The sequence below is a fragment of the Diceros bicornis genome, chromosome 35 (assembly GCF_020826845.1).
Source record: "Diceros bicornis minor isolate mBicDic1 chromosome 35, mDicBic1.mat.cur, whole genome shotgun sequence".
Lineage (NCBI taxonomy): Eukaryota > Metazoa > Chordata > Mammalia > Perissodactyla > Rhinocerotidae > Diceros > Diceros bicornis.
In genome coordinates this window covers 25,140,568-25,168,221 of record NC_080774.1, presented here as the reverse complement: position 1 = coordinate 25,168,221, position 27,654 = coordinate 25,140,568, and the positions used below count along the sequence as shown (strand labels likewise).

General features: G+C 43.8%; 1 protein-coding gene across 10 annotated transcripts in view; it reads right to left on the bottom strand.

The window, feature by feature from the left end:
* Nucleotides 1-27,654, bottom strand: part of DEPDC5 (DEP domain containing 5, GATOR1 subcomplex subunit) — a 117,320-nt gene that overhangs the window by 44,300 nt on the left and 45,366 nt on the right. For 3 of the 10 annotated variants that reach the window (XM_058531856.1, XM_058531858.1, XM_058531861.1), the window contains exons 21-31: nt 27,146-27,366; nt 23,412-23,615; nt 21,594-21,729; nt 20,603-20,700; nt 11,654-11,719; nt 8,524-8,707; nt 7,919-8,079; nt 3,824-3,941; nt 3,213-3,380; nt 2,328-2,547; nt 815-948 (exon numbers count right to left, since the gene is read on the bottom strand). In XM_058531856.1, coding sequence (XP_058387839.1) covers nt 815-948; nt 2,328-2,547; nt 3,213-3,380; nt 3,824-3,941; nt 7,919-8,079; nt 8,524-8,707; nt 11,654-11,719; nt 20,603-20,700; nt 21,594-21,729; nt 23,412-23,615; nt 27,146-27,366 — 1,710 coding nt within the window. The other 7 variants (XM_058531860.1, XM_058531863.1, XM_058531862.1 and 4 more) reach the window with 4 other exon arrangements.

The following is a 27,654-nucleotide window of genomic DNA, read 5'->3' as shown; positions in this document are numbered from 1 at the left end:
TTCTAAAGTGCCAGCCCCCATGGCTGGGTGTGAATGTGGACCCAATGTTAACTGAGCCTCCACTATTTCAAACAAAGTTGGATTTTACATATTATCTATACTATATTGTTTTATGTATTATACAATCATGCACATTTTATGTATTTATATATTTTTCCACACAAGAAATCATATAAAATCCAGATTTTATAGGAAATCTTCAAACTGAAAAAATTTGGCTCAAATATTTTTAAAATATTTTGTGTTTTTAGGGCAGTGAAACTACTCTGTAATGATGGCTACATGTCATAAATTTGTCTAAACTCATAGAATATACAACACCAAGAATGAAACTTGATGTAAATTAACTACAGACTTTGGGTGATTAGGATGTGTCAACACAGGTTCATCAGTTGTAGCAAATGTACCACTCTGGTGGAGGATGTCAGTAATGGGGGAGGCTATGCATGTGTGGGGACAGGAGGTATACGGGAAATGTCTGTACCTTCCACTCAATTTTGCTTTGAATCTAAAACTGTTCTAAAAATAAAGTTTATTAAAAAAACAAAACAAACAAAAAAACCACTTTGTGGGCCAAATTATCTTTAGTTCAAATTAAGCCCAGACTGCAAGTTTATAACTTCTGACCTATGTCACGTTATTCGATACTTACCAGATTATTAACCTAGCTTTCTTCTCATATGTGTATTTTGTAAATTATAGGCTCCTTGCGAACAGAAATCATATTTCACCCCACTCACAAGAGTAGGGCACTGAAAGGTGCCTGTAGGGGCCTGTAGGGTGGGGATGAATCTGTCTCCAGCCAGGCACTTACTTCTGACTCGCCTCCATCTCCAACAGGGCAGACAGAGCTGAGGTTCCCTTCTTCCCAACCGGGGGGCCGGTCGACTCAAGCGAGTGCGTGGAAATGGGGCCAGTCATTTGCAAGCCTTTCATGGTGGTCCCTTTCTGAAGCAGAGAAGAGGAGACAAGGCCATCAGCCTGAGCGGGCTCCCTCAGTAGACGCCACTCACGCCCCCGAGCAGGCTGCTCCATCTGCTGCCTTCAGGCCTTGGGAATCCAATCAACAGAGTCCAGGAACACAGGTTCTCAGTATTCAGTAAATGCCAGAAAACTGCTTTTCCCTTGAACTGAAGGTCCCAAGTGCCTGCTGGACTCAAAACAAACTGCTTCTTTGAGATGGTTTATGCATATCATCCCATTTTACTCTCACAATCGGTCTAGGAAGTAAATAATGTTATACTTGATTTACAGAAAAAGAAACTGGGTCTCAAAGAAGTTAAGTAACTTATATCAAATCCCAGTGGAGCTGGAATTCAAATTCCAGTTGCCTGACTTCAAAACCAAGGTTCTTTCCACTCCATAAGCTCCCCTGGAAATGTTTCTAATCATAAGTGATGCTGTGTACAAAAGGCAGCTGGTGTGGGTTAAACAACATTGAACTTGAGGTTAAAAACAAAAAATAAAAACACAGCTGATGATGGAGCACTACTCAGCAATTAAAAGGAATGAACTGTTGATCCAAGTGACAAGTTGGATGAATCCCAAAGGCATTATGCTGAGTGAAGAAGGCAGCCTCAAAAAGTTACATATCATATGGTTCCATTTCTGTGACATTTGGAAAAGACAAAAGCCTAATGATGGAGAATAGACTAGTGGCTGCCAGGGGTTAGAGACAGGGGAGAGAGTGACTATAAAGGGTAGCATGAGGGAGTTGTTTTGAGTGACGGAAACTCTTCTGTATACTGATTGTGGTGGTAGTGGTGGTGACATGAATCCATACATTTGTTAAAATTCTTAGACGTATATGCACACACACACAACCATGCTGAATCTGAGATCTGCCCTTTACTAGTTGGGTGTCCTCAGACATACCCCATTACCCCCCTGAGCCTCAATGTCCTCAGTGGGTAGTGTGTGGTTGAATGAATGTCCAAGGGTGCTGGAAACTCTAAAAGTAATATAAGGGTAAGCAAGTATTGCTGCTGTTACTCTCTTGAGCGAGTTTCTCCTCAGCAAACCAGGACCACATCACCTAAGTTGCTGCACTCCACACCAGGTCCCACTTTGGAAGCACATGAAGGAGCTGTGTCCTCTGGTAGGCAGGGGTGGCCCTATGCCACAGAACACTGCCCAGTTGCTGTGTGTACCCTATCCCTCTCTCCTTCACCCTGCACTGGAAGAGAACAGACTGTTTCAGATTTAAGATAAATGCTGGACAGTTGTGGAGTAAATAAACCAGCCAGCAAGAGGCCTCTGAGATAGGAAGAGACAGTTCCTGCATCCCAGACCAAGCACAGTCCCCAAAGGGCCCATGGAGCCCTCACCCGCATCATGCGATCTGAACGATGCCGCCTGCGGATCCGGTTCAAGCCCTCCACAAAGCGGATAAAGCCATCCAGGAGCTGCCACTCCTCCTCATCTGCCCGGGGCCTGTCCCCATAGATGTCGCAGTGGGCCTCCCCCTCCGTGATGCGCTTGGTGGCAGTGACACAGGCTGGCAGGAGTAGAAAGCGGGTCCTCCAGAACTTCAGAGACTCGATTAAGCTATGGAGGACCAAAGGGAAAAAAGGGGGTGGTGGTGAGAAAAAGTAGATAATAAAAGCACTCCCAATGAACATACCATCCCAACCCTCTTTCTGGAGTTGGTGTAGGGGGGGGTCCATCTCCCCATGAGTACATGTTCACCTGAAGCTACATCTCATAGCTTCATTTAAAACATAAGCTTTAAAGAAGGAACTTGAAGGCTGCTTTTCCTTTATATTCTAGAGATGTCAGAATGCATCTGTGCACCCAGGCCCAATGAAGTGGTGGCTTTTTATCATTACAATTATAAATCACACATAAAAATTAAAAATGAGACACCACAAGTAGTCAGGAAAATGTTAAGAACATGATCTGCACTGATATTTCACCACAGAGCACATCATCACCAAAGGGGTTCTTTTGGTTTTTGTTTTCTTGTGGTAAAATACATATAACATAAAATTTACCACTTTAACAATTTTTAAGTGTGCAATTCAATGATATTGTTGTGCAACCATCACCATGTCCATCTCATCACTGAGTTTTTAACCCAATGCAGATGTGCTTTTGTTTTTCCATTTTCTTATAAAGCAGACATCATTTTGTAATCAGAAAAAAGGGCAGAAGTGTTAAAATGCAGATACACCCAAGGCAGCATGACAGAAAGGCAAAGCACACCCTCTGACCTGAAGTCCTCGGAGCCGGCAGAGCAGATATACTGGTCCAAGTAATTCCACTTGTACTCCTCCAGCCGCTCGTGGGAGAACTCCACCCAACAAGAGACGAACTCCGAGTCTGAGTGGGAAGGGCAGAGGCTGTAGGTGTAGTGGATCTGGGCAGATTCATAAGGGTACCTGAAAAATAAAGAGCATGCCCAGAAGTCCAAAAGAGAACCCCCCTAATTCTCCTGTACCTTTTCTGTCTCAATACACTTAGCACCATCCTTGGCATTTAACCCTCGACCACAGTAACCAACTCATCCCAGGGACTGGTAATGAGATTTCTCAGATCTTCTTAAACTTTCTCATTCTTCTATCCTCACATTCCTTATTTGTAATTAGCTTCTTACAAATGAGGCTGAACATTATAAGCTGAATCAAATCCCTTTTGGAAGTCGGTAAGCTATAACCCTAAATAACCCTAGACAGCAAAACAGTAACTCCAAAAGGAAAACCAGCCACTTGACCTCTTCGGTTTGAAGTATGTGTTATGTGGACAGTATGTGTTATAAGCATAATTTAGTAAGTGGATGCAATTCAGGACAGTAGCTGAAAACCTTAAATATCCAAGGACTCACTTGGGAAGGTATCGTGTCACTGTGATCATCTTATCCTTCAGCGTCACTTTATGGAAAGTTCTGCCCATACTCAGCCAGTACTGGTCCTCCTCCTCAGGGCGGTTTCGGGACACAAGGCCTAACACAGGAAAAAAAATCATTTCCTTCACCTGGGTGAAGGTCACTCCCTTAACAGTAATTGCTTCTTTTCCATATAGATTCAGAAAAGAATGAATAAAAGAGACAACACTTTCTTTTGAAGAGCAGTTTCATAGAAAAGAGTTATTCTTGGTCAAAGAAAAAAAAAAAGGCCTGAAGATTTTCCTGTTACTGAACCAACCAGCAACAGGTTAGAGCTTGGGGGTGCTGATAGCACCTAGATGACACACTCAAAGCTGAAGAAACTCATGCCTCATCCTCTGAGAAGGAAAGTTCTGGAGTAGATGTTAATAGGCTGAGAGACAACTGTGGGACTAAAACGGAACTCTGCTCCACCAAAACACAGGCTGCCCACTCTGGCATTTGAGGTCCTCACCCCAGGGTGGCAGCCAACCTAGCTTTCTGGCCTGAGCTCCCACGACATCCAAACCGCTATACCATGTTTCAGTCTTAAAGGATCGTTTATTTATTTGTTGCAATTTCCTTCTCCAAACATTTGCTCCTGTTGCTTCTTCTGCCTTCTCTTTCTGGACCACTATTAAAATACTACAGGGCCGGCCCCGTGGCTTAGCGGTTGAGCGCGCGCGCACCGCTACTGGCGGCCCGGGTTCAGATCCCGCGTGTGCACCGACACACCGCTTCTCCGGCCATGCTGAGGCTGCGTCCCACATACAGCAACTAGAAGGATGTGCAACCATGACATACAACTATCTACTGGGGCTTTGGGGGAAAAAAAGGAGGAGGATTGGCAATAGACGTTAGCTCAGAGCCGGTCTTTCTTAGCAAAAAGAGGAGGATTAGCACGCATGTTAGCTCAGGGCTGACCTTCCTCACACACACACAAAACAAACAAATAAATAAATAAAATGAATAAATAAATAAAAGGTCTTAGGGAAAAAATTAAAAATAAATAAATAAAAAATAAAATAAAATACTACAGATCAGGCCAGCCCCATGGCTTAGCGATTAAGTGCGCGCGCTCTGCTACTGGCGGCCTGGGTTCAGATCCTGGGCACGCATCGACACACCGCTTGTCTGGCCATGCTGAGGCCGCGTCCCACATACAGCAACTAGCAGGATGTGCAACTATGACATACAACTGTCTACTGGGGCTTTGGGGGAAAAAAGGAGGAGGATTGGCAATAGATGTTAGCTCAGAGCTGGGCTTCCTCACAAAAAGAGAAGGATTAGCGTGGATGTTAGCTCAGGGCTGATCTTCCTCACACACACACACAAAAAAATACTACAGGTCATTCAAGGTCCGTTTCAAATGCCACTTCCTCCAGAAAGCTATCAGACACCATCAGTAGTCTGAATTCTACCCTAAATGTAGCCCCTTATGTGCATGTCTCATAATCTTAAAAGTTACAGGAGGCCCAGGCCCAAATCTTATTTGTCTTTATATTTTCAGTGGCACTTGATACAGGGCCATGCCCACAGTAGGTATTCAAAAAATATTAGTTGAATTGAGTTGAACATAGAAAATAATGACGAATTAAGAAAATGACAAGCTTTCAAGAGAGTAAAAATAGTGCATTGACGAACAACTGAGCTAAGACAAGATCCCTGGATCTAGAGGTGAAACGCAGTCCCCTCATTCAGCTGGTCAAACAGTGGCAGGGAGCATGGGAGCAGTCAGGAGAAGAACTGACAACAGAGGCTGAAAAGATCATCACTGTCAATGCAGAAATTTCCCAGATGATGCCGAGGGAGTGCCAGGCAGGTTGCACATAAGAGGCTAGGTTTTGACTCCGGGGACCCCAGGTTAAACCCCAGCAATTTCATTTGCCAGCTGTGTGATATTTGGGTACCAAATCTCTTCGAGTCTCACTTTCTGCAACTAGAAAGAGGGCCTGCTTCCATCCCAGCATTCCTTCCTTCATGCAACAAACACTCTGCTGGCAGTCAGGAAGACGATGTCTTGGGATAATGCTCATGGGCACCTTGCACAGTATCCTGATACCTCATTCTAAATTAGGTGTATCGCAGTTATTCCTGTTTTTATCCAGCATAGCACTCTTCACAATCTTTGATCAAATGTACACTTGTGGTTTATTAGTTTAAAGTCTGTCTCCCCAGTAGACTGTAAACTCCAAGCACAGGGCTGATGCTGTTCTACTCACTACTGGAACAGGGTCCCGCTCACAATCAGTAGTCAAAAAATTTGGGATCAATGAGTAGCATAGGCTCACTTATAATGGCCTCGTTTCGAGCAATTATAACACTGGTATCATTTCTGTTACTACAGAAATAAAAGGGATTAAATTTACTAAAGGAAAAAAATAGCCAGAAAGGGTACAGTCAGGTAAATAGCCTCCAGCCAACTAGCCATGACACAAGGCTCGTGAATCAGCCAGAACAGAACTGGACACTAGAGGAATTACAGACCACTAAAGTTCATTGATCACCTATTCCAGAGAAAAGCAAGCAGGCAGCCTGGACGGGGCCATTGACATTAAACGCAAATTCATTCCACTACTCTTGGGATAAAGAACAAAATCCTTCACGTGGTCCTGTACGGACTGGGTTTCCTGACATCCCTGGTCACATCTCTGGCTTACTCCCTGTGCTCCACCACATGAGCCTCCTTTTTGGTGCCCAGAAAGTGTCACAATGTCTCCTGCCACAGGGCCTTTGCACATACCAATCCCTCTGCCTGGCATGCTCTTCCCTCCTCCTCCTGCCCTACACCCCCAATCTGTTTCTCCTAATAACTCCTGCACATACTTCAGGTCTCAGCTCAAACATCACCTTCTCAAGGAAGCTGTCCTTGATCCTCCAGACCAGATTAGGTCCCGTATTAAATACTCTCACAGCCCCTGGACTTTTATTTCATAGTCTTTATCACAACATGGAATTATATTTCATAGTTTGACTAATGTTATTTTTCCGCACTAGGCTATAAATCCCCCACAGAGCAGGAGCTTCAAAAATACTGTTGAATGAGTGAATGAATGAATTCATGTATTTATATTGTAAGCCAGGCACAGTGGTTTCCATTGTGGAGGACAAAGAGACGAAGCTGAAATAGTCCTAGCTCTCAGAAAGGTTACTATTTAGTAGAGTCTAGAATATGAAAAGAAGGCAACATGATAAATTTCACTAGGCGCTTTCAAAATTCATAAGGAGTCCAGAGCTTCATCGTAAACAATGGGGCCTAGATCAGATGGCCATTAAGCTCCCTCTAACAGGTCCACAATTCTATGACCCTCCGGCCAGAGGAGCTTTAATGGAGCCAAAGATGATCTGAGGTTTTGAGCTAGGTGATTAGGGGAGTGGGGGGTCTCTTTAGCTACAGGGAGGAAGCAGTAGACTAACAGCTGCTCATTGATCGTTCCAGGAAGTGATCGCTGCTTTCTGATTCCAGGCACCCACACTTAATTCTCTTTGCCTGACTTATTTTAGAAGAGCTCTCCAGAGCCTGGCTCTAACTCAATCAGCGTCACTGAGTCTTTGTCACTTATTAGTCTCTGCCACTCACAGATGACCTATTCTTGCTTCAAGTCACTAAGCTTCAGTGACAAACAAGATGAATCCAGAATAGAAAAAAAGAAACATAAACTTCAGGTTTAGGTAACAGCTGAGAACCTACTGTGTGTCAGGGACTGTGCTAGAAATAAATACAGGTTTCTGGGTCTAGAATAGTCACTACATACTTTCACAGCTCAGTACTGGCTCAGCTGCCTGCTACTCTGAGGTGTTGCCCAAGACAGGCTGTAACATTCCTGAACTTGGTCATACCCTCTTCCTTAAAAGGAGAGGTGTAGATTAAAGAGAGTTTTAAGAAATCTGCACCCAGTGGCGACTTTATTCCTCATATGAAGTAAAATTTAGAAAGAAAATTTTGTGTTAAAAAAAGAATTACTCCTAAATTTATCTATTCTCTACCATCTTGAGAATCTTCTTGCACAAATTTAGTAGAAAAGAAAAAATATACGTCCAAGGAGAAGAACTCACCTCGGCTATAGAGCGGGCTGCTGCTCAAGGGGGGCGGGACGGCGGGGCTGGGTTTCTGAGCCTTGGGCTGCACTATGATTTGGTAGCCCTGCATGAGACGCTGGCAAATGAACTCTTCAAACACCTGCTGGGCCGTCATCTGCACACCCTCCTCGTCCCTCCTGAAATAACAGACAATTGTCCACAGGGATATGCTTGGCCCAGAGCAGAGTGACACTCAGAGTCCACAGCCCCATCCTCTCCTTTGCTTCAGTCCCACAAGCCAGCCCTGACAGCCATTCTATGGTGGTTCATAAAACTAATATTGTAAGTTCAAAGAGATGGAAAAAGAAGGCAGGTCATCTGATACCCAAACGGGTAATCTTAGAAAAGATCAGATTTACTGTGCCCAGAACGACGACATTAGAAAACATGAGAAAGGACCAATGAGGACAAATGGTTAAAGAAGGCAGGTAAATAGAATTCTAAAGAAAAAATTAACAGTTCTTGCATTATAAAGTTTCCTCAATATAAAAGGAAACAAGTTTGAAAATCCAGTGTTTTAAGGCACACTTGGACATACCCGGACCCCTCACAAAGCAGGGCGCCTCTCCTCTGACACCCACCTGTCCATGTCCGCTTCCGGGAGGAGATCGTAGCAGCCCTCCGTGTAGTCGTTCTGCAGGCCCTGGCGGTCGGGGAAGTAGTCGGTAGTGAGGGGGAGGCACGCCGGAGTAGTGAGAGACTTCCAGTCCACTCCAACTGTGCAACAGAAGCCTGGCACTACAGGGGGAGCAGACAGTGTCAGAACTGCCTCGTGTCATAGGTGAACACGATGTGTGTGGTCACCAGGGCAGGTGTGGGACGTGGGGGGAGGGGAATGTGAAGGAGGGGAGGGTGGGAGGAAAGTTCATGGTAAAAGGTGATAAAATTGCCAGGAAAGGGAGGGAGAAGAGGAGGGGGGTGGGGGAGGGAGAAAGAGAAAGAGAAACAAAGATTGTTAGATAATGCAGTGCACGTGCTTATCCATCCCACCATGCAAATGGGATTCACAGCTGATACCTTTCATGTTCTGCCGATTCTGTGAGCTACAGCCGCAAAGTCAGTGAGGTTACCACAGGGCAGGGCAGGCAGAGTTAAGTGTGGAAGCAAATCAACATTCCAAAAGCAGATGGGAGGCTCAAGCCCGAGCCTCTCCTGGGGACTGCAGAGAGGCTGGGTGGGGAAAGGAGGAGGGCTCAGCTGGATTTTGGAGCAAACAGCACACGGTAGCAGAAATCAGAAACCTTTCAGAATTGCAAAAATACGTCACAGATCCAAAAGGGTAGGAGGAGAAATCAAGGAAGGATGTCTGGGAAAGTTATGAGGCCAAAACTTTCAGGGACAGGGACAATCTAGAAATAAAAGCTGCCATCGGCAGAGTGGGCCCAACTACATGGGTCTTTCCAAAATTGCCGGCTCTTTGGTTAAAGCAGGGTTTTTCCATCTCGGCACTACTGATATTTTAGACCACACAATTCTTTGCTGTCGGGGGCTGTCCTGTGCTTTGAGGATATTGAGCAGCATCCCTGGACGCTACTCACTAGATGCCAGCGGCATCCCCTGGTTGTGAAAACCAAAAATGTCTGCAGATACTGCCACATGGACCCTGGAGAACAAAATCATCCCCAGCTGAGAATCACCAAGTGAAAGTAATAGGGCAGTTATCTCTTTAAGTGAAGATTATTTTTCAAATCTCTATACAAGGGAGCAACATGAAGCAGAAACACTCCATGCCTTTGCCTCTGAGTCCCAAGTAGGATCCTCATATACCTTATTTCTGCACAGTGCTATATGGCTTACAGCACAATAACCCGTTATCTCATTAGCCCTCATGTTGCCTGGTCCATGGAGCAGGTGTGGCAGCATCAAGGACTCCTTTAAACACCTGGCCAAGCCGAACCTCCCAGAGGTTATAGTCTCTGCTGAGGGATCTTTCCACCATGTAGTAACAGACACACACTGCTCAGTACAAGAGTCCCACTGAACTCAGGGTCAGAGTTAGAAGAAGAGAACTGGTGTGCTAAGTCACAGTGGGAAAAATGCCCCACACAGTACCACTGCCCTGGGGAAGATGATTTGACCTGCGACAGGCCTAATCCCATGGTCTACACGGGTCTTGGGTGTTTTCTTGTTTGTTTGAATTTTATTTTATTGTGGTAAGAACACTTAACATGAGATCTATCCTCTTAACAAATTTTTAAGCGTACAATACAATACTCAATCTAGGCACAATGTTGTACAGATCTCTAGAATTTATTCCTCTTGCATAACTGAAACTTTATGCCCACTGATTAGCAACTCCCCGTTTCCCTTTCCCCCTCAAGCCCCTGGCAACCACTATTCCACTCTCTGATTCTATGAGTTTGACTATACACAGATACTTCAAGAATTCAAAACATAGCCCAGAATAGCCTAACTAATCACCCCAATTTCCCTATATGGCAGATGAGAGAATAAGCTTGTTCCTACTTTCTGGTTAGAAATAGGAGCAGAAGGAAGAGACTTCATCAAAGCCACAGTGGGGAGCCAAAAGCAGAAGACAGCTGTATCTGGATGTCCTCCTAGATCGTTCTGGCCCGCATCAGCTTCCTGACCCTCAGGATTATAAAAACCTTTTAGAAATATTTTCTACTGGGCGCACACCAAGATACAGAGAATTCAAATGCCTGGTTCAAAATCCCATGGTGAGAAAGGTTCCCAGGTCTCAGTTTAATGATTTCTTTCCCTGGGAAGAGTGTGGCCTCTTCTCTAACTCCAGTATCTTCAGGCTCTGCAAAGAAGGCCTCTGAGGAGGTCCTACTTCAGAACCATCAAATTAATAATGATAAACACAGATAACAAAATCCAGTGTTGGGATTGTAGAGAAAGAGGTTCATCTATTCATTCCTGGGAGCTTTCCAGAAAATAATCAATCTGTCAACTATACTTTGGGAAATATATCCCAAGGACATGAACCAAAAGAAAAAATATACCTACTGCACCATGCATTATATCTGCATATATATGCTGTCACTGAAAAACTGGAAATCACCCAAATGGCCACCAATAAGAAATGATTATTCAAACCAGGATAAAGTAATGTGTTTGATATTGCCAGTAAAAATGATCAATATGAGGGACCTGAAAAAGCAGTGAGAGAATTATTAAGTTAATCATAAGTGGGGACAAAAAGACTCAGTGATGTATATACACTGGTCACAGCTCAGTAAAACCAAGTCTGTCAAGCAATAGGAATTTTTTCCAATATTTTACTATTGTAGATATTTAGATGTTCTCACTGCACAGCTCTTTCAATAGACAAAGATGATTAAACAAATGCAACCCAGCCAAACATTTTCAACTACAGGTATATAACCAGTTCCAGCTCTTACTACTTCTTTCCGACTTTTCCCCAGAGCCATCATCAGGCATTTAAGGTCAAAGGCCAGCTCCGGACTGGCAGGAAGGCCTCATGCAAATTCCGAATTCCGTTATTCTTCCCATGTGCCCCTGAATCACATTCCAGAACAGGTCATTTGCCATTCCCCTCTCACTCTCCATTGGAGAGACTGCAGAGACTTCCCTCACCACATTGCCTTCTAGTATCTCAGAGACATGTGAACTTCCAGACCATTCTCTTCCCACAGGGCTCCCTCTTGCTTCCTCACATTCTGAACACCCCCACCCCCACCCCACCACCACCCTCACCTTCACCAGTCGGTCGCTCCCTCTTACTTGGGTCTGGAGAGGTAGAAACACTGTCCTCTAGAGAATCCTTATTCTGGGTCCTAGGATTCATACCTATGGAAAGATGAAAACAGCTTGTTTCAATGCGGCTCATTCTGCAAAAAAGTTATGATTGAAAAAGCCCAAAATTATAGCTAAAAATAAATATGCGAACCAAGTGCAAACTCTGTGCTCAGTATTTCAAACAACACAAAAGAATCAATCAAAGAAAAATGAGCAATCTAAAATTTGGGAATAAGCCAGACCTTTACTTCGAGGTTATCAATAACATTCTTTGCCCAACGAGATCTTTAGTGCACACAGGCACACACACACAAAAGCAAAAAGCAACACACTACTTATTTTAAAGAAATTGACATATTTCAAAGTCATTTCAACTAATTAAAGCAATCTTTAGCAAATATAAAGTGACCTATTTAAATTTAGTTCACTCAACAATCATCCTTATCTTCTGGAATTTTCTTCCCCAAATCATGGCTTTCTGGAATATGACACAGAACATCAAAACTCACTACTTCAAGAGAAAAACAAAGGGGCCGGCCCAGTGGTGCAAAGGGGTTAAGTGCGCGCCTTCCGCTGAGGCGGCCCGGGGTTCGCCGGTTCGGATCCCAGGCGCGCACCGACGCACTGCTTGTTAACCCATGCTGTGGCAGCATCCCACATAAAGTAGAGGAAGATGGGCACAGATGTTAGCCCAGGGCCGGTCTTCCTCAGCAAAAAAGAGGAGGATTGGTATCAGATGTTAGCTCAGGGCTGGTCTTCCTCACAAAAAAAAAAAGAGAGAAAAACAATGATTTTACCTATAACTGGGCTGAAAGGAAAAATAGAAAGATTCTTTGAAATGCAACTTATTGACTGAAAAGAAGTAGAACTAATTTTAAAACACACATATCAATATTTAAATGTCCCTTTCAAACATACATATTTACCAGAAAATTATGATACTATAAGAAGGATTGGAAAGATCTTCATCAAACTGTCAACAGCGGCTATCTCCAAGAAGCTGGAAGAGGTAAAAGAGAACTTCTGCTTTTAATCTAAATATTTTTGTATCATCTGAATCTTTTATAAAGAACAAATATTTATAAATCCCTTGTGACATCTTTGAAAAGACAAGCTACAACCTGGGAGAAAGCATTTGCAAATCACATATCTAGCAAAAGACTCTAGAATATGTAAACTCTCAAAACTCAAGAGCAAGAAAACAAAAACCCAATGGGAAAATGGGCAGAAGATGTGAACAGACATTTCAGCAAACAACATATACACAAGGCAAATAAGCACATGTAAAGATGCTGAGCATTATTAGTCATTAGGGAAATGGCAACTTAAAAGCACAGTGAGATACCTCAAATCACCTCTTTGGCTAAAATGACTGGTCACACCAAGTGCTGACAAGGATGTGGAACAACTGAAACCCTTATCCATTGATGGTAGGAATGCAAAATGGTGCACCATTTTGGAAAACAGTTTTACAGTTTCTTTAAAAGTTAAATATATATTATTATTTGACCCAGCAATCCCACTCCTAGGAATTTACCCAAGAGAAATGAAAATTTATGTTCACACATAAGTTTATGTAAATGTTTACAGTGGCTTTATTCATACTTGCCAAAACCTGGAAACAACCCAAATGTCCTTCAACTGGTGAAGGGATAGACAAACTAGTACATCCACACAATGGAATCCAACTCAGCAGTAAAAAGTAACAAAAGTTACTACTGATGCATCAACAACTTGGATGAATCTCAAATGCATTACGCTGAGGGAAAGAAGCCAGATTCAAAAGGCTGCAAATGGTGTGACTCCGTGTGTATGACACGCTGGGAAAGGCAAACCAGAGGGACAGAGAAGAGATCAGTGACTGCCAGGAGGGGTTGAGTACAAAGGTGCAGCACAAAGCAATTTCGGGGATAATGGAAATGTTCTGTATCTTGATGTGTTTGTTGGTGGTTACAGGACTCTACGCATTTCTCAAAACTCGTAGAAATGTACACTAAAAAGTGAATTTTACTACATGTAAATTTAAAAATTAATAAATTTTTTAAAATTTAAAAAGATGATGTCACTTGGCCAAAACAATTTTAGAACTTTTTTTGGAACTGCCTTCGGAAGATTTTTAAAAATCACTAGTCATCAAAATAAGCAGATACAATTATTTAGTCAAACAAATACAGTGTTTCAGTTTATTCAAACCCACACTGTGAGCCAGATATGAGGTAGGTATTATCTCTTTTCCACAGATAAAGAAACTGAGGCTCAGAGAAGATAAGTAATTTACTAAAGATCACACAGTAAGTAGGTGAAACCTGCTTTTAGACTCTTCCGCTCAACTCTAAAGATGTTCTCTTTCCTGACTATCCATCTGGGGCACCAGTTTTCACCTATTGAAAATATATCTGTTCTTTATCAACAGCCAAACCCATTTGGAGCTAAATTTTCTGAAAAAGCTATCTTGGCTGACAACATCCATCTTCATGCAAACACAAAGCATGACTATAAAGAAGCAATGAGGTGGATTTTCTCGTTCAGCCTGAGAACTGGTATGAAGGCAATTACAAAATTGGCATTCTCAAAGCACTCTGAGCAATAGGAGAATAATTAAATACATCACCTCACAGGTTTAGATGCTAAATTTAATCATTAGATCACCTTTTTTTTTTTTTTTTTTGGAAGAAAACCCAATGCAGACTTGGCCTATAAAACCTGAAATTCTTACACTAATTATCAGTTCAACTTATAATTGTGTGAGCAATCGTTTGAGTTCAAAGAGGCAAACAATAAAAGGGTTCTCAGAGCAGCTTTGGCTCCTAGGCCAAAAGTAGACTTGGGCCATCTCTAACAGATACAAACACATTCAAGGCCACCAGCCTTTATGCTACACACACACACACACACACACACACCACAAACTTTATTTTAAAGAAACATTTATTTTAAAGAAAAACATTTAAAGAAATAAATATTTTAAGGGCATCTACGAAGTTACTTACACACAACATCTTTGAGTTCAAGCCCAACACACTGACTCTCCCACCAACTCTGCCTGAGGCTTATTTTCAGTCAAACAGACTTTCTGTTGGCATACAAAGAGCCCCAACAACCTGAGATGACAGAGGTGGGACCTCATGGTCAGTCAGCTCTGCTCCAACCCAACATTTGGGAATGAACCTCATTCTCAAAGTTCAAAGCCAGACACGCAAGTAACTTGGGGAACCAACCTGAGAAGAGTGATCTAAGTTTTGTCTTTTGACATCTGTTCAGAGTCAAGAAGTCTGAACACAGTGTTCTATGGTCGTTAACCTTAGGCCCAAAAGAGTAATCAGTGTGGGGTCTTTGGAACTGGTCCCAGGTAACATGGAGAAGCCTGTGCCTAGGGCAAGTCATGTCTCCTCTCTGGGCTACAGAGATGGCACTTACCCATAAAGAACCTAACCTGGCCTGGATGAGTGACTCTGAGGCCTTTCTTCTAGCCTCAGTGTGCTATGACTTTTTACTTGAGCTCTCAGGCCAAATCTGCTGCATGTACCTAATACTCAACACGAACACCATGTTGGAGATTCTGAGTCCCAATACTAAAGAGAAAGAAAGCACGGCATCCATTTATTTTCTTTTCAAAATTATCTAGAGCACTTATCCCCAGTGAAGGGAATGACACTGACTAACAAGTCTTATAAACTGGTGCCCAGTTAGAAAAACCAAGGGATAAAAATGATCTGCCCAATCCTACCAACTACCTGGGCCCTGCTGGGCAGCACGGTGAAAAACAAGTGAACAGTGAAGGTCCAAGGCCCCTGTCAACAACGCTCAAAATAAAATTCTACGGGGCCAGGAGGGAAACCCACAGAGATGCCACTCCTGTGAATCGTGACTCATATATGAATCATGTCCAAATGCAGGAGAAAATCTGAGTCACGCTTGAGTGCCTGCAGATGGTGCAAACCATCAAAACTGGGAGGTGAAGGTGGGGTCACAGATGAGGTTTTCCTGTTACTTTTCTATTTTTTAATGAATCAACTGTTACCTACTTGCTTGTTTACGACCCCACCTTGTCCTAAATCAAGAACCCAAGGTGACAATTTTGCTCTTAAGGAACCCGATCTACTTTTGATCCTTACAACAACTCAGCGAGGCAGGCAGGCAGGTGAAGATCTTTATGCCCATTATACAGATGAAGAACCTGAGGCTCAGCAAAGGCTGAAGGCCAAACTCCAAAGGCCATGAGGAGTAGGACTGGGATTTTGTCCCAGGTTGTTTTCATCATAGCACACTCCTTCATCTATCATATCATAATGTAGCAGAGATCACACGTTCAAACCACACAGTACCACTGGAACCATTCACAGTCCTGCTCCCCAAGAGAGGGCTTCCTTTCATGGTTTTTACCCCAAATGAAACTGCTTCAACTAGAATCCCAAGTGAATAACGAGCCAGAGCTCCCTGAGGTGAGGAGAATCAGTGTCTTAATTGTTTTGTTTCTTCTTAGCACAGGTGCCTAGAGTTCAATAAACATTTCTGGAATGGGTAAGAGTTTAGTAAGTTTGAAGAAAGCAAACCATATTCCATGAAGATTGAGGATGGCTTGAAAGGAAAGTCACTTCAAAACCAAGCAAGGTAGGAAAAGACTGCCCGAGTCTTTGAGGAAAGGAATCCAGTTACTTGTTCAAGAATCTAAGAAAGAGCAGACAAGCATTCTCTAGTAGAGATAAAGCTAACCCCAGATGGCTCTTAGCATTCACTCAACTACCTGATATCTGCCAGGAACTGTTAAGCTCTGGAGATACAGTCACAAACAAAAAACAAAACTCCTTGCCCTCATGGAGTTTCTAATAAAAAAAATAACAAAATTAAAATGTCTAGTATCTCAGTTGGTACTATGGAGAAACACTAGGCAGGGAAGACGTGCGGGGAATACCAAGATAGAGAGTGGCAGTTCAGATTAGACCTGAAGGAAGGACGAGAGCAAGGTGTGGGTGGCCATATAATTTATCATTTAATCCAGGACACCTGTGAGAGTGAAAGGGGACACTATTAACTATCACGCAGAACAATGAATTTAAACCAAGACTGTCGTGAGCAAACTAAGACAGACAGACCTTAGCCAGGAAGCTCTCTGCAGTAAGGGAATAGCAGAGGGGAAAGCAAGAGAAAGGACGTGAGACTCAGATGTGCCTGGTATATTTGGGGAACCACTAGAGCGAATGAGAGGGGAAAGCAGGAGATGAGGTCTGAGAGTAACAAGGGGCCACATGACCCAGGGGGCTCTGTCGGCTACCATAACACCTTTGGCTTTTACTCCAAGTGCATTGGGAAGCCGTTGGAGGGTTTTGTGCAGAGAAGTTTCATGATCTGTCTTCTGTTTTCAAAGGTCACTCTGAATTGCTGTGCTGAAAATAAGCTACATGGAAGGGCAAAGAGAGGAAGCTAAGAGACCAGATAGCAGGCTACTGTGACAATCCAGGAGAAAGATGATGGTACCTTGGACCAGGCTAGGCTAGTGGCGGTGATGTGATCTGGTGAGATTCTGGATATATCCTGAAGATAGAGCTCACATTAATTGGTTATTGCACATGGTAATAAAAATTAGAACGATTTTATCTACTTTTTTCCTGTGGCTGGCTAACATAATTGATCAGGAAGCACAAGACCAAAGATGGGAGTTCAATTTCCATGTGAGCCCAATGCTACAGACCACCTCCTGATGACCCCTGGCCCATTTGAAAACACATGCTACTGGTCATAAGGGCAAGGGTAAGGATGACCTTACTTAACTATATCACCCCGACTAGAAAAACAATCTGAGGAGCCCACATCTTCTCTAAGAAGATAAACATTCCAGAACATATTTATATAACTGAATACTCACATACTAAATAAACAGAATAATTTTGTGTGTCATTCAAATGCTTCTTACATATGGCAGCTTAGTCTTAGAAGTATAAATTCATTTGTCAATAAACGTGCGAAACACTGTGGGGAGATGATGAATAAAGATAAGCTCTTTCAGTCTAGTGAAGAGACAGACACGGAAACAAACAGTGGGATCATGATGCGCCAAGTGGTACAACTGGGTTATGCATATGAGACTATTGGGAACATGACTAAAATCTCCTGGGAGGGCATGGGGAGGAGCAAGAACCATCAGGGAAGGCTTCAAAGAGGAGGTGTTGTTGGAGCTGATTCATAAAGACTGAGGTGACATTTGCTAGGCAGAATCAGGGATTGAAGACAGGGGAAAAAAACATATTCCATACAGAGGGACTAGTCTATGCAAAGAAATATGAGGACAAAGATCTCCTGAGAAACCACAAGCAACGGCTGAAATATTTTAAAAATATGCTTATTTAATAATACTAATAAGAGGCCGGCCCCGTGGCTTAGCGGTTAAGTGCACGCGCTCCGCCGCTGGCGGCCAGGGTTCGGATCCCGGGCGCGCACCGACGCACCGCTTCTCCGGCCGTGCTGAGGCCACGTCCCACATACAGCAACTAGAAGGATGTGCAGCTATGACATACAACTGTCTACTGGGCTTTGGGGAAAAAGAAATAAATAAATAAAATTAATAATACTAATAACAACAGCCCTCATTTTGGAGCGCTCACTATGCATGCCAGGCACTGTTCTAAGCACTTTATGTGAATTATCACATTTAATATTCACAACAACCCTCCTCAGAGATGAAGAAACTGAGATACACAGAGGTTAAGTAACTGGCCTGAGGGCCTCACCGCTCATTAGAGTGGAGTCAGGACTCATGTTCTAAGATTCTAGAGCCTGCACTCTTTCCACATGCACTGATATGTGAAAGTGGAGGCAGATGAAGATACAAAGGCAGGCAGGTGCCAGGTGACTAAGTGTCACAAGCCATGAAGAACCACTGACGGGTTTTATACGTGGGAAGGAGTGGCTGATCAGATTTGCATTTGAAAATATCTCATTGGTGACAGTCTGGAAGATTAATCAGAGGGGACAGGAACAGAGCAAGAAGATCACTTAGAAGGCTACTGCAATAATCCTGGCCTGAAATGATAGGAGTCTGAAGCAAAGCAATGGCAGTGAGAATAGAGATGAGGGGCCAGAGTCAGAAGAGGAATGGTGGGCTGGGGAACAGCAGGACATGAGTTCTGTTGTCAATACAGTAAGGGTGAAGTATTTGGTGGACATTCAAGCAGAGAGGTCTATCAGGTAGATGGACCTCAAGAGCCCCAAGAGGAAGAAGGCTGAAACAGAGATCCAGATTGCGGCAAATGCTTTTCCAATGTGTGTGTGCCAAGGAACCCTTAGCTCAGAGGACTCCATGGTGGTGTCATCTGAGGATCTTCCACAACCATTCCCAGTTAAGGATTCTTTGAAACTTCCCTTTTTTCCCCAGAATAGATTGTAAAATTCCAAAAGACTCATCTTCTGAAGAATCATCTGGTCTACCTCAGCTACCCCAGTCCCAGAACCACTTCAGGACTACCCTGGGTAGGTCCTGGTGCTGTTACCACCTGAACTCGTAACTCCCCTGCTTCAAGTCACCAGTGAAACTAGCTCAAGATATAGTCCAGTGAGCCCCAGAGCAGCCCTCCTCGGTACAACTCTACCCCAAATAGCCTGGGAAGCTCAAACTCTGAGTTCCTAAAAAACAAAAAAATGACTTCTTGGTTTAGCAAACAATAGAAACATTGCCTTTATAACATTCTGAAGGCACTTTACAAGAGTCCGGCAGCTAAGTAATATTTTCAGCACCTTGAGTGCAGGGACAAAAAGTATCTTATTCACATCTAAACTTTTACTCAATTTGTCTTCTCATTTAAAATGAATGAATGAATGAATAAATAAAATTAATGGACTAATTAATTAATTATAATCCTTTAGGGATTCTCTTACTGCCAACTCAGTTTCCAAGCCTTGGCCATAGGCCTCTAGAACTATTGCTGGTTGAAGCTACCAATGAATGGAGGAAAACTCCATTAACCAATTTTATACAACTTCACTTTCACTACACCTTCCTTAAAGCAAGTTTTAGAAATGTAAGTTAACTTATATAAAACGAAGACATGAAGTAGCAGCCCCATTTTTTTTCAGTTTTAATGTTTTTCACACTCACTTTGTACAATATCTGTCCTTTGAAGCTTTCCAAAATCTGCTCCCACCCATCCAAACTCATGTTCCCCTATACCTGTAAAGGCACTCTGAATAGTGCTGTTGAAATTAGAAATAGCAGTCTAAGCCAGGACACCTGGCTACTGGGTTGAGAGATTAGTTTAATATCTCTACATCTCTGGGCATTAAGTTGCTCCGGGTGTAAAATATTTAATAAATCAGCCCTACTGGGATGATCAAATGAGATAGTGCTTCCAGAAAGCATAAATCCTTTTATTCATATGTTAAACCTGTATTAATATAAGTTCAGACACTCCCTCCCTTCCCACCTCCAGGTAGAATCCTCACGTTCTAACTCTCCACCTAACCAAATTCTACCCCTTCAAGTCTGAGGTGCATGCCCACTTCTCTAAGCAACTATGTCATCATTCTCTTTTCTGATCTCATAGCCAGAACCACACTGCTCCCCTCTGGGCCTCTCCTGATTGTTTTTATGGGGGTGGTTTGGCCCCCCACACACACAACTGAAAGTTCTTCTAGAGCAGAGATCACTCCTGCTCCGGCCCTGGTGTTGCCCTCAACACCAAGCTCATACGCAGGCCCCAGTCACGACTCACTGACAGAACGATGGTAAACGCAGTCTGACCAACAGGTTCTTGGCTAAAAACGTAATGTGCAGCCCATTTATAATTCCATGCATTATAGAGCACTGCTTCTAAATAGGTCACCCAAAATTGTGGCTGAAATGATCCCAAAATAGACATGGCCCTGCTTTTCTGGTCCCCATGTCATTTCTAGACGTGAGTTTGCTCTGAGCATCCCAGCTCTGTTACCTCTTAGATTGGTTACCTGCACCACTGTTGCTAAGCAGGCTGACAGAAAGCTCTTCTGTTCCACTGAAGTTCAAGAAGGACAGGCCGTCACCAGGCTGGCGGGAAGTGCTGTGCCTGCAGAGAACAGAGCCCAGCCACCTGGCTTAATGCAGATCATCACCTCTTTTATCCTGCTCACCCTGTATCCCCAGGTTTTTCATCAAAAACAAGCCTGAGTATTTGGCCACACAGCTGGCAGCCACTGGGATACATATCGCAGGCCACCAGGCTGTGGTGCTTGGTGTGTGTGCCAGCTCTGGCCTCCTGGGGGCCTGCTCCTCCTGCCCTGGCACCCCACTGCTTTCCCACTGCCATGCTAGACTGCCTGCCTTTTCTGTCCTAAGCATCCCCCGGCTAACACCGACAGGAGGATGTGAGGCGTTTGAGTAGAGGTACCAAGTTAATCTGGTAAAGAGGGTCGTGCCCTGCCCATATCCCTCATCCATCCAATGGGACGTCAAGATGCCTGAAAAAGGGACCAAAGAATGCTTATACGCGGGAAGGAGTGGCTGATCCAAAAAGTGGATCCACAAAGTGTTTCCTGAAGCATCACAGTGAGTCCAGGTGTAGCCCAGGCTCATGCTTGTCAAGACTTAAATGACTTTCTTCCTACACTAACTCTCTTTGGATGCCTTGTAACACATTCAGAACTCTGGTTCAAAAAGAGTTGTTTCTATAAACACAGGTCTTGATTTCCATTGCTTGATTTCCATTAACTTCTTTTAAATTCAACAGTGGAATTTCTCAGTGACCAAAATGACAAAAATCATAGACAGACTGCCCAAGTTTGCTTTGCACTTGGCCCAGTGAAAGGGATGACGCTAACTGACAAAGGAAGGGCCTCAATCTCATACTGTCTCTTCAAATCTTATAAACATGACATTTTGTCAGCAGTCTGCTCTGCACATGGTCTTGGGTGCTAGAGAGTGTTCTGAAGGTACCTCCCAGAACCCTGTGCATATCCTCACCTTCCAGCAGCTTCATGATATGCTAACTCCAGCAGCTCTGCAGAGGAGTGAGTTGGGTCCCTCTGCCCGCTGCCCTGCAGCTCCGCCATATTCTGTCGGGTCTGATGATGGATCTGGATGGCCTCTCCGGATGGTCCTACCCAGACAAAGATCCACCGAGCATCATTCCCACCCATCAGCTAGTGCTGTGCACTTAACTTCAATCTTCCTTCTTTCCAGCTGCTGGGACACAGGTGTTGGAAAGATTGAAAGAAGAGCACACCACAGAGGAACATTCTACATGTGATGTGACCCTCTGGCTCCCACACAGGGCATCTCCTCTTCCAAGCAGGACTCATCCCCCTGGGGGGCCTCATGTTTGTCATCCTATTCAGCCTTAGGATATTTTAGAAGCCTCTGTCTCACACATATCAACAGAGATGCCCTAGAGAAATATGGCAGTATAGGAGGCAACGGCACCTCCCAGGAGGGTTAACACAAACTAAATGAGAAGGACCACACGAGTGAAACACCAATGTCTCTGTTAATACAGAAGATAGTAACAACTGTGACTCTGCGAAGCAGAGGATGCATAAGTGCAAAAAAGACTTCGAGTAGGAGACAAATCAGAATTAGTCAAGTCTACTAAAAAATGCTTCCTGGAGAGAGAGAAGTTTTAGAGCTGAATGTTAAACAAGGTTAGCAGGGGTTGAAGGAGAGGGCATCTGGATAGAAGAAATGATATGTGTGAAACCCCTAACATGGAAGAGGCAAAACACGCGCAGGGGAAACCACAGGATTAGCTTGGGAAAGAAAAGAACCTCTGAGGATGGCAGTGAGGGGACGAAAGCCGGGGAGCCGGCACAGCAGGGCCTCCGCTAAGAGAGGGCCAGGTGGGCAGCAGGCTGAAACAAAGGCAGGCCTGTTTGGAGAACACTGTCTGAGGAAAGCGCGTGTGACGGGGAGGAAGAGGCAAAGCACAGAAGCAAGAAGAGCTGAAGGCCACAGAAGAAACATCAATAGTTCCTGGAAGAAACAAGGAAGGGAGCCAGCATGGAAAAGCATGGAAAGAAAGAGAAACCAGAAAGAAAGAAGTCATGTGGCTGCTTATGGTAGAGATAAGGGGCGCAAAGAGGGGTTTGGGAATGACCCCTAACAACAGCTAGAAGCACCAGATTCATTTCTGACTTCTTTAACTTTTAACACTAAAAGCAAGTTCAAAAGAAGATAACTAGACATTTCCAGGCATTCGGCAGGATGGATTCCATGAAAAAACCCTGGAGTTTAATGCATCTGTTCCTTCCCAGTCCAAGTAAGAGCCCATTACGCTGCAGTTTAATTTTAGCCACAGCTTTATAAAACCTTACTGTCATCTTTAGGACAGAATACAGATCAAAAGGGACGGGGTAGGAAAAACAGTGAATTTGGGAAAAAACATTTTTTTTTCAGTTGTCAGAGACCCCCGAGAGAAAACAAAGTAACCTATCTCTGTGTAATATCAATATCCAGAGAGAGTCAGGAGAGGAGGGAATGAACAAGAATGAGGGACATCAGTCCTAGGAAAGAAAGCAGGTGGCAAAGCATAGTCTCTTTCAAAGAGAAAAAAAGAAGCCCTTAGGTTGATACAGCCAATTACAGTTACAAAGCCCATTCCCAAGTGTGTCTTCAAGGATCCTCACAAGAACCCCTGAGGCAGGCAAAGGGGGTGTGGTTATCCCCATCTTACGAGTGGGGCGTGGAGAAGTTGAGATCCTTGACCAAGGCCACACGGGTGATTAGTGCTGAGGACCAGGACCAGGAGCTCCCAGCCCAGGGCTCTTTCCTGAGTAACCAACTTACCCACAGGAAAAGTGTGCATCCAGCGCCTTCTGTTGGACGTGAGCTTCATGGGCATCCGTGAGGGGGCGAAGGGGTTAATCAGCGCCCGCTGCGGTGTGTACCCCCCAGGTCGAACATGTAGCATGGATTCCGCACTGCCTACGTGGAACCTCCCCGGCGCGCTAGAGTCTCGCTGCGGTGGCTCCATCATGTTCTCCAGGACGTCTGCCAATTATTGCAGAGAAGAGACACAAAGAGAAAGCCCAGAGCCACAATGAAACCAGAACTAGGCAGACTGATTGGCCATGGCTGACAAGAATCTTAGACATCATATATGTTAGGGAGTGAGGGCAATGAGTAAAACTGCCAAACTATAAAGAAAGGAAATATTGGGTTTACTTTTTAAATACTTGGGAGAACGGGGTTCTGGTTTTTAAATTACTGGCCCAATGAAGCCACACCCAACCCTGATGGGAAGGACCACACATAGCCTGGAGACCCTGAATTTTGAGCTGGATGCAACGACTGAATGATGGGACTTGAGTTGTCTGTCTTGGGGACGGGGTGGGTATATTCCGTATGTGGAAGGAACAATAAAAATAGATATTTGGTGAACAGAAGGGCAGACCCTGGCAGAGACAGTCAATGTATTCACTAAACCTGTTTGATTTTCCTCTTTGGCACACAACAAGACTACAGTTTCCAGCCCCTTTGCACTGGGGCCAAATAAGTTAGATTCAGCCAACAGAATACAGGTAGAAGCGACATGCTCCAATTGAAGGCCTGGACCACAAATATCTCCATGCATGATATTCATCCTCTTTTCCCCTGCTGTGGCAACTTTGGAGACCAGTGTTGATGATCATGGCATCCCAGGATGGAAGGAGCCTGGGGCCCTGAATGACTGAATGGATCAGAACTCCCTCCCATTGACTCAGCGGCCTGGGACATGAGTAAGCAATCAAATGTTATTGTGTTAAAAAAAATTGGGGGGGAGAAAAGAATGAAGAAATGGACACATCCAGCATTGACTAGGCAAGGAGATGACATGATATTTAGATTCCATCTGTTCCAACCAATGGCAGACAGGTCCCTATTAATGGAGCCGGAGGCAGCAGGCTACATAACCTGAGTGGATCAAAGAGGGGAAACCCACAACCAACGCCCCGCTTGTGAGCATCCCACGTTCACTAAACAACCACTCAGGTTAGAAAGTGGGTCCATGCAGGCCGGCCCTGTGGCTTAGCGGTCAAGTGCGCACGCTCCGCTGCTGGCGGCCCAGGTTCGGATCCCAGGCGCGCACCTACGCACCGCTTCTCCGGCCATGCTGAGGCCCTGTCGCACATACAGCAACTAGAAGGATGTGCAGTTATGACATACAACTATCTACCGGGGCTTTGGGGGGAAAATAAATAAATAAATAAAATAAAATAAAATAAAAAAAAGAAAGTGGGTCCAGCAAATGCAAATTCCATGGCATCAAGGAATCTGTCTTATCCACCATTATCTACCCAATAACAACCTGGCATATAGAAACATTTAATTCCTCAAGCCAATTTACATGCAAGAAGAGAACATTCAGATCTCCATGAACTATGCTTTTCATAGTAAATTAATGAACTGATGCTCTGGTTTACCAAATAAAAAAGAACATGGTCTAGTTAGTTACCACAAAAATTAAAGGAGAAAATCCAATTTAAAAAAAAGATGAGTACATGCTTTGAAAAGGTTGAGAATTAGGACTAAGGGATAAAGTGGGTCAAAAATACGTGTAAAGGACAAGGGAAATGTTTCCTCTGTTACACTGGGTGTGTAGATGGGTAAGAATCCCTCAACATAACAGAGAAACAGGAATCGAAGAGCCTAAAGATTGTATTGCCTTACACATTCCAGTGAATTGCTTTTTGGCTTTTCCAATAAACTCCCAAATATCACTAAAGGACACAGAAATCAATTTTACCATTCAGATAATTTTTAAGAAAACTGTTTTCAAAGCTACTTGGAGTAAGAGCAATGTTATCTTCTCAGAGGAGATCTGGCTTTTAGAATAACAAAAGTTTTTAAAGGATTAACGTTCAATTTAATTTAGCTTTTGTTACAGACCCTTCTAAAAATATTTTCAGCAAAACGGCAGTATAACTGTCATGCAAACTTAGAAATCCCCGGAAAGTGGGAAAAAGCTAACCTAGAAATTTTTTAATGTATTTAAAACTTCCTTTGAATATTAAACCTAATTAACGTAGGTGGCATAGGTTATATTCTATAGTCATGTAATTAAATATCTGCTCCTTTCTCTTTCAGAATTTCCTTTTTATACCTTAAACCACTATTAAAAAAAAAAAAACTTTTTTCAGCAGTCAAAAATCTTTCTAGGCCCTTGGCACACTGTGTAAGGTGCCTAATGGACAAAAGTGCTCTGCTCCTCAGTCCTGAGCCCCCGGAGCCGATGGCTTCCCCTCCAATGTGCTGGGTCATGGAAAACACTCTTTGCCCTTTGGGAATCCTTCCAAGGCAACAGGAGGCAGCTGTGTGTATACAACATTCCTAAGTCAGTAATCAAAAGTCAGGAGGGCTACACTTCCACTTATATAACATTCTTGAAATAACAAAATTATGGAGAAGGAGAATGATTAGTGGAAGGGTGTGGCTATAAAGGGGCAGCATAAGGGAGCCTTATGGTAATGGAATAGTTCTGTATATTAATTGTGGTGGTGGTTACATAAATCTACACACGTGATAAAACAGCACTGAAATACACACACACACACACAAAAACCACCACACGTAAAACTGGTGAAATCTGAATAAGCTCTGTGGACTGTACCAACATCAGTTTCCTGGTTTTGATATTGTACTGTGATTATGCAAAACATCACCATTGGGGAAAATGAGTGAAAGGTACATGAGATCTCCCCGTATATTTTTTGCAATTCCCATGCATCCATAATTATTTCAAAACAAAGCTTTTAAAAAGTCAGGAGGGGCTGGTACACTCTACGTACAGGTGCTGCTGGATGGGGAAGATAAGATACAGGAAAAGCAGCAACTATGCTGCTAGTGCAAGCCAGGTTAGCAGGTAACTGTGAGGAGAAATCTTAAAGTGGAATATAGGACATGGGCACAAATGGAAATGATAAAGAAATAAGCAAACACCTTTGACCCTAGGCCTAAGAAAAGCTCTACATTAACATATGGAAAGGTATACAGTTGGCCCCACACATCAGCGGGTTCTGCATCTGTGGATTCAACCAACCTCGGGTGGAAAAGCCTGTGATGGCTGCATCTGTACTGAATATGTACAGGCTTTTTTTTTCCCTTGTCATTATTCCCTAAACAACACAGTATAAGGACTATTTACATAGCATTTACATTGTACTAGGCATTATAAGGAATCTGGGGATGATTTAAAGTATAAGAGAGGATGTGCATAAGTTGTATGCAAATTCTACGCCATTTTATAAAAGAGACTTGAGCATCCACAGATTTTGGTATCCATGGAGGGGTACTAGAACCAATCCCCTGAGGACATCAAGGGATGACTGTACAGTTACAGTGATGGGGGAAGAAATGTTAAAGGCAAAAACAGTATAATACACACATATACACAGCTCAGGTGATTCGTACTCTCTGCACTGGCATGGAAATAATTAAGGCATGGAGCCTATATTTCACATCTGACCCCGCCCCCGCCCCTACTACAGGAAGGAAGCTGTCCCCAGCTCTGCCCAGCTCTGCCCATGCTTCAACTCTCTGACCTCGAGTGCTGGTGTAGCCCAAGGAGCTGCTGACTTCATACTGGTGCAGGTGGGGGTGTGGGATCATCAGAATGTTGGCGCTCCTGCCCAGAGAGCTGTCATCAGAAGCCTGGCTCCTCACTTCCTCAGTGGGCAGCGCACGGCTGGGTAGGGAAGGACTGGAGGAGACATCACAGGAGCTGGCACTCTTTCGATTGTGACTCTCCCGCTCTCGCACAGACCTGATGGGCAAAAGACAAGTTACCACCAAGCAAGGGATGCTGCCCCACCAAGAGTTAAAATTCCAAAACCCGTTACCAGCTCAAGCTCCTTAGGAAACCAATAACAAAAGTCCCCAATGGGATCTATGAGAGGGAAATAGTGTAGGAGGTACTTTGCCCTGAGCAGCTTGAGATGTTGTATAAGGAATAGGGGGAAAAGGCTGGCCCCGTGGCTTAGCAGTTAAGTGTGCGTGCTCTGCTGCTGGCGGCCCGGGGTTCGGATCCCGGGCGCGCACCAATGCACCGCTT